At 42.7% G+C, this 11,654-nt stretch overlaps 1 protein-coding gene across 1 annotated transcript; it reads left to right on the top strand.

The window, feature by feature from the left end:
* Positions 1-2,385: 2,385 nt before the first annotated feature.
* Positions 2,386-3,960, top strand: sox11.L (SRY-box 11 L homeolog). The gene is given in 1 exon segment (NM_001142362.1): positions 2,386-3,960. A coding segment is annotated over 1 exon segment (1,149 nt). The 5' UTR covers positions 2,386-2,500; the 3' UTR covers positions 3,650-3,960.
* The last annotated feature ends 7,694 nt before the right edge of the window (positions 3,961-11,654 follow it).

Genomic DNA, 11,654 nt, shown 5'->3' on the forward strand with positions numbered 1-11,654 from the left:
TTCTTGTGCCAAACACGTATATGAGGTTATGTGGGTCAGTTCTAGTAATGAGTAAACTCCCCAAGGTACAAGGGGGACCCAGGCAGGGCTGGATTTAGATTTAGTGCACCTTTTTGCTATCACCGCCCCTTGCACCTCACAACACCCAGCTCCTGCATCTCTCCACTCCCCACCACCTTTCCCTCCACCCCACTTATACTGATAGTAATATAAAGGAGGGAAGTCAACTGCAGCAGTTGCATAACTAAAGGCTTATGAGTGGGGGTTGTTTACCTTTAAAATTCAGTTCAGTTCACCTTTAAATTGTTAGTATGATGTAGAGAGTGATATTCTGATACAATTTGCAATTGGTTTTCCTTTTTTATTATTTGCGGTTTTTTAGTTATTTCGCTTTTTTTTCAGCAGCTCTCCAGTTTGCAATTTCCGCAGTCTGGTTGCTAGTGTCCAAGTTACCCTAGCAACCATGCACTGATTCGAATAAGAGACTGGAATATGAATAGGAGAGGCCTGGATAGAAAGATAAAGCATAAAAAGAAACCATAAAAATACATCTGTAGCCTTACAGAGCATTTGTTTTTAGATGGGGTCAGCGACCCCCATTTGAAAGCTGGAAAAAGTCAGAAGAACAAGGGAACTATTTCAAAAACCATTAAAAAACCCCAATGAAGACCAATTGAAAAGTTGCTTAGAATTAGTCATTCTATAACATGCTAAAAGTTAATGTAAAGCTGAACCATGCCTTTAAACTCAATCTTTGAAAGGTGGGCTCTCCAAGAACTCAACTGCCAATAAAGTGCCCCGTTAATTCACAGCATAACCTCGGCATTACACATTCTGTGCTGCACTTAGCACTTACTCACAGGCAAGAGTACGGCACAAAACGCGTAAGGCCAAGCTGATGCTGTCCTATCAACAATAAACCATGTTGTTGCATTGGAATTCTGGGCAAAAAGTAAATCATGGATGATAGTTCCAATTTTTTGCCCCTCGTTAGTAAATAAGCCTCTCAGTCAGACATTTGGCCGGATAATACAGCACTGACTGTATAGACTGTAGTTTGCCTGGGGCATAGGGAACTGGACTCAAGCTGCTATGGAGAAGGAGTCATTATTGGCAGCATTTACTGCACAGAAATAGATATGCCGTGCCATCAATAGAATCGATTTGCATCTTTACTCATATCCCCGACTGCACAGCTGCCTGGCTGTAAACACAGCCATGATTCAGCCAAAGATGCCTAGTCTCTGATTAATGTCCACGTACCCCCCCGCACCCATCCAGCAAAGACATAGTAATAGTGCCACCGCAGCTGCTGGAAGTGCAACTATAACTCTCATAGCACAGAAATGGCCTTGGGCCCTTCAAGGATGGGATTTGTAGTGCAGCCAAAGCTGTAGAGCTGTACAGTTAAGATCTATGGGTTAAAGGCAACATATACCTGCCTAGGTTAGGGAACTGGTACTGAAAAGTAACCAGGAGGCTGAAGGATTAAATGGCCAGACAGCAGGGCTGCTTATATAGAGTGCTGAATATGATCTTTATAATACACAAAAGCCATGAATATCTTGTAAATGATATCCTTATAAATGGTGAGTAGTGATGCCATCAGTTATAAACGGTGAGTAATGATGTCATCAGTTATAAACGGTGAGTAGTGATGCTATCAGTAAAAAACGGTGAGTAGTGATGTCATCAGTTATAAACGGTGAGTAGTGATGTCATCAGTTATAAACGGTGAGTAGTGATGTCATCAGTTATAAACGGTGAGTAGCGATGTCATCAGTTATAAACGGTGAGTAGTGATGTCATCAGTTATAAACGGTGAGTAGTGATGTCATCAGTTATAAACGGTAAGTAGTGATGTCATTTGTGTCACATGACTCACTAAAACTTGTGCATTATAATAAATAAAGTACCCCTTGTTGTAAAATATGGTTCCATGACCATATAAAAGCAGAAACTTATAATATCCTTACAGTTTACAATACAGGGGACTTTATTCACTATATATATATATTAGATATATTCTTACCACCCCGTAAAGCGATAGTAAATCTGGTATTTTAGCCAATAACGTCGCACCTGTCTTGGCTAATAGGTTTTTGATGCCCACGGGCTGCGCAGGGGCTGAAGGGTTAATGCAGGCAGCGTCCAGCCGTTCTCCAGCGGTTTCAGTGTATTTTTCAGATTCCTCTGTCTCCTCCCACCGCAAGATTTTGGCTCCAATGGCGGCGGGTGGATGTGGCTGTAAAGCGAGTACGGCTCGGATGGGCAGAGGGGAGGAGGGCTGCGATTGGCCAGCTGCAAAGTGATGTCATCCCTCTAGTCCCTGTAAGAACTAGTAGAGTGGGAAGGCGGCGAAGTTTTTCGCAGAAGGGAGTGAGAGAGCTCAGAGAGCAGGAGAGAGAGGGGCTCTATGTGAGGAACTGGCAGTAACAGTAGCGCCTATACGCGTCACCGGCAGCCAAATCCAAAGTAGTCCCGCGTTGCAGTGACAGCCATGGTGCAGCGAGCAGACATGGACAGCAGCCAGCACACTGAGCCCAGCACGGACACGGAGGAAGGGGAGTTCATGGCGTGCAGCCCGGTGCCTCTGGACGAAAGTGACCCGGACTGGTGTAAAACGGCCACCGGGCACATCAAGCGGCCAATGAACGCCTTTATGGTCTGGTCCAAGATCGAGCGGAGGAAGATTATGGAACAATCCCCGGACATGCACAACGCCGAGATCTCCAAGCGCCTGGGGAAACGCTGGAAAATGCTCAACGACAGCGAGAAAATCCCCTTCATCAGGGAAGCCGAGCGGCTGCGGCTCAAACACATGGCCGACTATCCCGACTACAAGTACCGGCCCAGGAAAAAGCCCAAAGTGGATCCTTCAGCCTCGTCTAAACCCCCGGCTCTCACTCAATCTCCGGAGAAGAGTCCCAAGAGCCGCAGCGCCGGCAGGAAATGCCCCAAACTCAAGCCCAGTCACAGCGGCAGCGGCTCCAAGTCGCTCAGTATCAAGTCCGAGTACAGCGGCGGCAGCGACGAGTATGTGTTCGGCAGCCCCAAAGCGTCCGGCAAAGCTGCGGCAGCGGCGGTGAAATGCGTCTTTATGGACGAGGACGAGGAGGAAGAAGAAGAGGAGGAGGATGATGAAGAAGAAGAGGACGAGCTGCAGATCAGGATTAAACAGGAGGAAGACGACGAGCCGCTGCGACAATATAATGTGGCCAAAGTGCCGGCCAGTCCGACCCTGAGTTCATCCTCGGCCGAGTCGGTGGAAGGCGCCAGTATGTACGAGGACATTCGCAACGGCACCCGCCTCTACTACAACTTCAAGAACATCACCAAGCAAAGCACAATCCCACAAGCCACCATCACCCTGGCCCCCCGACCCGCCCCCACGACTACCTCACCCGCCGGCAGCCACGAGCTCCTCTTCGATCTCAGCTTGAACTTCACCCAGCAGAACCCTCAGCTCCCCGACCCCAACTCAGGAAACGTCTCCCTCTCCCTGGTGGACAAGGACTTGGACTCTTGTAGCGAGGGAAGCCTGGGCTCCCACTTCGACTTCCCCGATTACTGCACCCCCGAACTCAGCGAGATGATCGCAGGCGACTGGTTGGAAGCCAACTTTTCAGACTTGGTCTTCACTTACTGAATAACTGTGTTCTTTCTTTTTTTTATTCATGTTAATAATTATTATTATTATTCCAATGGGGAGGGGGAGGGGCACAAAAATTCTTTGAGCTCCATCAACATCTCGGTACAGATTTAAAGGGCTGTTCTTGCATCTGTTTTTTATATATCTATCTCTCTATAAACGTCCAGCCTTTGAATTTGGGCGATCACTGTAGGAGGAAGAGGATGAGGAGGGCCACATTGGACATAGGGGAATGAAGAAAGGAAATTGTTTAAAAAAAAAACTCAAAACTAAAAAAAAAATTGGTCTGGAAGATGGTCTGGCAGAACAAAAAAAAAAAGTCTTATTTCATGGCAGCTCAAGGGGAGGGGGTCACCTTTTTTTATTATTTTTTAATGTTATTCTGCTGGAAACGAAAAAACAACTACAAGGAACTTGACAATTTTCTGGAAGAAGGAAAAAAAAAACTGATTTCTTCTATGCATCTGATTCTCAATCTGCAGGGAGTTGCAAGACGCAGACACAACTGCTACACTTACACACAACTGTGAACTGATTCAAGAGTTTACTTCTTACAGGTCAAACAATGTGCAGGTTATTCTTTTTTTTTTTTTGGTCACAATGTGATTTTTTTTTTATTATTTTTTTTGCCAACAACTACTTTATAATTTTATAACTGGTTCCCTTTATTATTACCTCCTTGAATCCAGACAACCCAGACCTCAGTAACAAAAAACAAAAAAGTAGAGAAAAAAAAAAGGTATTGAAACATTTTTGATACATAACAGACCTCAGTCTTTTTTTAAAAATTTAAACTATTTTCAGGCGTATTTTTGTACAGTTTAAAGAAAAGGGAACATTCCTGCTGTTTTTTTTTTTTTATTATTGTTATGAATTTTTTTGGTTCAGTGAGACTTTCAGGCACTTCCTATCTCTTCTCTCTCTGTCTTAGCATGCAAGTATGTTGGTAACGTTATGTCCTGGTTAAAGGATTAAAATTTAAAAAAAAAATGTAAAAAAAAAAAAAAAAAATTCTTGCATCTAAATAAAAAAAAAAGGCCTTGTGGTTTTAAAACACTTTTTTTTGTACAGCTTATAGTTCAGATTTGTTGAATATTTGTAGGTAAAGATTTATTGAAATGGTGATTATAGACCTCAGAGCTGTTAGCTTAAAAGATTGTATATGTAATGTATAATAGTAGGACTCTATGTATATCATATGCTGTGATATGTGGATGGACCCTGACGAATGGGATGGGAACTGGATACTCCAATGTTTTGGCAAAAGGCACATAATATTAAGATAAAAAAAGAGAAGGTTTCTCGTGTGCAATATAACCTGGGAAAGATACTAGGACAGACCATCTGCATATTTTGTAGCAAATGATGGAAAAGCAGCACCGTGCACTCATCTTTGCCTGTTTTCCTAATGCTGAAAGTCTGTGTCTTGATGATTTTAAATAAATCAGCTGGAACTGATAGAAAAATGCCATTGGTGTCCGTGTGTTTCTGGAGCAGGAGGGGGGGGGGTTGTTATTAGGGCAACAAGGGGTTAAATGTCAGAGCACAGGGATGCAGGATCATGTTGCCTAAATCAAGGTACCTTTCACAAGGAGTGTGGTGCTGCACACAGGGGTGGGGGGTAGGGAGCACAATGGGAGTGTCTAACTGATAAGACCTTAGACTCCAGCCTATACAGACTAGAGGTTTGTGCCTTGGAAACCTGACACCCGGGTTAGTGCTTTTGTATGCAGTCAATGTAGGTAGCCTGTCTTCTACACCCCCCTCCTCCCTTCCTTCACATCTGCACTATTTCACTTCTAGGAGGCTGTCTAGCTGCACATCACAACTGACAGTGCTTGTCCTGAAAAATCTATCCCACAGCCAGGGCTTTTAATATTCAGACTTTTTTTCATTATTTATTTATTAAGGGCGAGGGAGCTCTCTTCAAGTCTGTATTGTTGTCTCATGCTCGCACATGTACATGCATTCGCCTTCCTTGTGTTCTCCTGCTTGCCTTGTCCTTTTTATACAGATCTTTTTACCCACACACATGTCTGATCAGCATTGAGAAGGGGGGCTGTTGGATTAGAATAAGATGGGGGTGCATTTTGTTCTTTATGAAACCTAGAAGGAACTAGTGGAAGCAGTGGTACAGTGCTCCATGACATGCGTGTATGGGGGGGGGGGTGAGCAGCAGAAGAGATTACATCATGTGTGCAGCCAAAGAATAATAAATCAGTGCAAAGGGGAATGTAATCCCCAAACATTATGTCATGGCTAATTTTCAGACTTCACATGTGAATGATAATGCTGCTTGGGATAATCTCTTTCAACTGAGGGATGTGTATATATATATATATATATATATATATATATATATATATATATATATATATATATACACATTCACACATTTTTTTTCTGTATATACAGGTATAGGACCTGTTATCCAGAATAGTTACATATTTAAATCAGGTTGACAAAAGACAAAGTCCATCAAGTTCAACCCCTCCAATTGAAAACCCAGCATCCATACACACACACCCCTCCCTACTTTCACATATATATATACCCATATCTATATTAACTATAGAGCTCAGTATCACAATAGCCTTCGATATTATGTCTGTCCAAGAAATTATCCAAGCCATTCTTAAAGGCATTAACAGAATCAGCCATGCTCGGGACCTGGGGTTTTCCGGATAACAGATCTTTCTGCAATTTGGATCTTCATGCCTTAAGTCTACTAGAAAAAACATGTCATCATCAAATAAACCCAATGAGCTGGTTTTGCGTCCCATAAGGATTAATTATATCTTAGTTGGGATCGAGTGCAAGCTACTGTTTAATACAGAGAAAAAGGAAATCATTTCATTAAAATCTGGATTATTTGATTATAATGGAGTCCATGGGAGATGGCCTTTCTGTAATTTGGAACATTCCGGATAACGCATCCCATACCTGAATATGATAACGATATAAATGACACACCCACCTAATTCCACCATCTATAGAGTACAGTTATTCTGAGCCCTAATTTCATAAAGCCCCATTTTGTATTATACTTGATTGTATAAATATATATTATATATATATATATATATTTTTTTTTAAAACACGTGGGTGCTATAATAGTTTTCCCATGCAGAGGGTCAAGGTTTTTTTTTTAAGTGACGTCGACTTGAACCCAAGCCTATATTTCCCAATATCCTAATAGCCTTCTATTTACATATAGACTCAAGGCTGCTGACCTCCTGCCCTATAGGTGATCGGACTACAACCCCCAGGATCCTCTACTATCTTTAGGGTGGCAGTAACTTACCTTTAATGACTCTCTTTGTAAACAGCTATTTCAGAATGACTGTGCAGCCTACATGTCTACATTGCAGCCGTATAACGAAAACAATCTCACAAACTGGATACTCTTGAGTGAGCTCTACATCTGTATAGCTGTATGTTTTAGATGGTGGTACATACTGTACATACATACATACATACATATATATAATTTTTAGAATTTGATCCTCAGAAGATCAAGGCAGCTGGGATATCAGGGGAGGTAACCACGATTAATGAAACCTGCATTGTGTTCCCTTTTTTTTTTCTTCCCCAAATCTCTATTGGTTTGGGAAAGTTACATCTGCTCAAGAACCTGTAGCCAATTCCCTATAGCTGATCATATGGCATAGGCTTAAGGCTACCATAGGACAGCCACAATAAAACAGTGCATCTGTCTGGAAAGAAACCATATGAAGATCTGCCCCCTCCTCCTCCTCCTCCTCAAAAAAAAAAGAAAAAGCTTTAGCAAATGCCTGCACCCTCGGGGCTTTCCGTTCTTGGTGCCTATAGCAGGCACAGGAGGTGGTTAGACAGCATCCATCAATAGCACTCCCTCCCCCTCTCGCCCAGACACCATCACGTCTGCTTCCTACACTGGCTGCTGCTGCTGCACTGAAAAGAGGGGGAGACAGACAGGCAGCAAACCATTGTCGGGGGGCTAAAATAGCACTGGCCCTTGTGAGCAGCAGTATATACTGTATATAGCTGATAGGTTGCTTATAAGGGACTAGGGTTGCCACCTTTTCTATATATTTATCTTTTTTCCTTATTAATAACATTGGGAGCAACCATCAATTTTTACCGGCCAGATGGCAACCCTATAAGGGACCCCAAAATGTCTTGGTCGTACCAAAATCAGCAACACTATAGATTCTCACTATGAAATCCTCACCCCTCTGCACTGCAAGTCAGACAAGGTGCATTGTCATGTAGGTGAGAGGGTGACAGTGTCCTGTGCAATGTACAGTAAGGGAATCTACTGCTCTTATCTAATACTGTAGCCAGGTGATGCAGTCAGCTCCCACAGCTGAATCCTCTCTCTCTCTCTCTCTCTCTCTCTGTTTATTTATTTATCTGAAAGACTTACTTACAGTGTCAGTCTGCAGCCTGTCTGCATCTCTCGCAGGCAGCGAGGTTCAGCTTGGGAAATCATGACACAGCCGAATGTAGTCGGATGCTGAGTGCAGGCAGGGTGGGTTGGAGCTGCTCTTCATTAGAAAGATTTCTTCTGCATGTTTGTCAAGTCAGATGAAGAGTGATATCAGTCGTGTAGGGAAGAAATGGAAAATGGAGAATGGTGGATATGCGATAGACATCCACTGTACAAAATATGTAGCTACAGTTGTGTATAATAAAGAGTGTAAGAAAGTATCACTTCATTATAGGCAGCATCTTACTCTTCTTTTCTTGTTCAATGTGCATATACTGTAGCACCACAGCACCTCCAATAGCCACTGGGTTCATAGCCTCTCTCAATGGTAGTGACTGCAGGATAGGACATGGCACTTATATTAGCAGTGGGGATAATAACCTCTGGGAAGGGAATGTGACTGTCGAATAGCAGGTATAGTAGGGAGAGATGGTGCCTATAGTAACAGTGGATAATAGTCTCTGGGAAGAGACTGTGGGATAGCAGGTATAGTAGGGAGAGATGGTGCCTATAGTAACAGTGGGATAATAGTCTCTGGGAAGGGAGTGTGACTGTGGGATAGCAGGTATAGTAGGGAGAGATGGTGCCTATAGTAACAGTGGATAATAGTCTCTGGGAAGGGAGTGTGACTGTGAGATAGCAGGTATAGTAGGGAGAGATGGTGTCTATAGTAACAGTGGGATAATAGTCTCTGGGAAGGGAGTGTGACTGTGGAATAGCAGGTATAGTAGGGAGAGATGGTGCCTATAGTAACAGTGGATAATAGTCTCTGGGAAGGGAGTGTGACTGTGGGATAGCAGGTATAGTAGGGAAAGATGGTGCCTATAGTAACAGTGGATAATAGTCTCTGGGAAGGGAGTGTGACTGTGGGATAACAGGTATAGTAGGGAGAGATGGTGCCTATAGTAACAGTGGGATAATAGTCTCTGGGAAGGGAGTGTGACTGTGGGATAGCAGGTATAGTAGGGAGAGATGGTGCCTATAGTAACAGTCGATAATAGTCTCTGGGAAGGGAGTGTGAATGTGGGATAGCAGGTATAGTAGGGAGAGATGGTGCCTATAGTAACAGTCGATAATAGTCTCTGGGAAGGGAGTGTGACTGTGGGATAGCAGGTATAGTAGGGAGAGATGGTGCCTATAGTAACAGTGGGATAATAGTCTCTGGGAAGGGAGTGTGACTGTGGGATAGCAGGTATAGTAGGGGGAGATGGTGCCTATAGTAACAGTGGATAATAGTCTCTGGGAAGGGAGTATGACTGTGGGATAGCAGGTATAGTAGGGAGAGATGGTGCCTATAGTAACAGTGGATAATAGTCTCTGGGAAGGGAGTGTGACTGTGGGATAGCAGGTATAGTAGGGAGAGATGGTGCCTATAGTAACAGTCGATAATAGTCTCTGGGAAGGGAGTGTGAATGTGGGATAGCAGGTATAGTAGGGAGAGATGGTGCCTATAGTAACAGTCGATAATAGTCTCTGGGAAGGGAGTGTGACTGTGGGATAGCAGGTATAGTAGGGAGAGATGGTGCCTATAGAAGCAGTGGGATAATAGACTGTGGCTGTGGGTTTGCAGATATCAGCCCAGATATCAATTGGGCAGTTTTAAAAATTCTGTCAGACAAGGAGTGCTTTGGTATGTTGATGTGGTCGGCATTCAAAGGGTGTCTGTCGGCCCCAAAAGATGTTCTTTGGCCCAGCATGTGGCTGATTTGTTCCAAGTTGGGTCACTTAGTGGTCTTGATTCTGGTTACTGGCCAAGCTGTGTAATTCTTGGCATCATTTAATATCAGGGGCTAAAGGACTGTGCAGGGAAGTCTAAATGGCAATTTTTGTTGATCTACAATCTCATCTTTCAGGGTATGTTGGGAGTTAAATCCCAACAGCATTTGGTAGCTTCGGAGTTCCATGCTATACATCGCTGACACATCCTATTTTTGGTCGATACTTATGAAAATGACCAATTGGAAGGATGTCTAGACCTCAACAAACCCCCGCTTGCCTCTTATACATAACTTGTTGTATACAGCAAACCAGCGGCATCTATCACATGCAGCTAGCCAAAACAAATGAGAATGTGCCCCAGCAACTAATAGATCAGATGAAATATGTTAATGTGTTTTGATAGAGCCGCCGTTTGCTATGGAGAAAAAACACCTGGAAGATAGCGCTTTACATATCCCATGCAATAAGAAGGGCACTTTTAACATTTCTTCCTTTAATGGACGTCATGCACTGAAACTGAAGAAATCTAAGGCTTGATGAATTGATGCCTTAGCTAAGAACGTCAGGTTAAAATGCTAAATTATCTTTAGCTGTTCATCTGTTAAAAGAGTCTGATTGATAGGGGCTTAGTCCAGTCCTAGAGGTAATTATTCTCAACCCACAAATAAAGGGACATCTGCTTACAATTACTATTCACTCTGCTAGTAATTTAAGAAGGAACCGCTTTAAGATTTTTTTTTTCTCTTTCAACATGACAATTTAAGATGAACAAATTGAGAGTAGGCCTGAAAGAAACAGAATATCTTGTATTTTGTATTATTTTTTTTTTCCTAGGAAAAGCAGTTAAATGCTGCTCTTGTTGTTAGAATGGAGGGAACTGGACAGTGAGTTAATTTTAAATCTATTTTTTAGGGTATCAACTAGTGATGGGCAAATAAATTCGGCAGGCGTGAATCCGCTGTGAATTTCCACATTTCGCAAATAAAACTGCGGCAAAAAAAAATGGACGCGTGTCAGAATATTTACGCGCATAAAAACTGACGCACGTCAAAATTATTTGGAAGCCAATTAATTTTAATGTGGGCGTCAAAATTCGAATTTGGGAATTTTTCGCCATTTCTTGAATTTTCCGGGAATTTCGGCAAAGCAAAATCTGACAAATTTGCCCATCACCAGTACAACTAGTAGCTGAAAGTCAGACAAATGAACCCACCAACGTGCTTACTCATTTCATTATAAACATTTTCTTAAAGTGTCCTGCAATGTCTGGGGAACACTACGGCCTGTCACGTTGTCCCCTTAAAATCAGGCACCAATAAAAACCAAACGTTGAATGGCTAATTAGTGATATAAATGCATTGTGCATGGCTGCACAGCAACTAGTGCAGTCTGCAGCATGCATCTAATATAATCAATAATTAGGCATGCAGGAAATGGGGGGCGGCTGTTATGTAATAAAAGGTGCAATATTTGCTTCAGGTCCTGTGACAGTGTTCATCTGGTTGCTATGGGTTACTAGACAGGAAAACATTGTACCTTTGATTGCATTACCTCATTTATGTGTTTGCTTTTGTTGAACTACAAATAACAGCTTTAAGTGCCTCTTTCAGCAGTAAACAAATGGAGGTAGTTGTCCCTATACAGAAAGTCGCATTTGACAAATATTTTTTGTCATTAATTCATTTATTTCTGAATGCTCAGGGCCGTATTGAGCAATGACCCCCTTAACCGACCTCCTTCTCCAGAGATGTCAGCTGACCCCCATGTTATTAGGGTGATAATGATCCAGTCCTGGGTCTGGTTTTCGGACCC

Source organism: Xenopus laevis, chromosome 5L (assembly GCF_017654675.1).
Source record: "Xenopus laevis strain J_2021 chromosome 5L, Xenopus_laevis_v10.1, whole genome shotgun sequence".
Classification (NCBI taxonomy): domain Eukaryota; kingdom Metazoa; phylum Chordata; class Amphibia; order Anura; family Pipidae; genus Xenopus; species Xenopus laevis.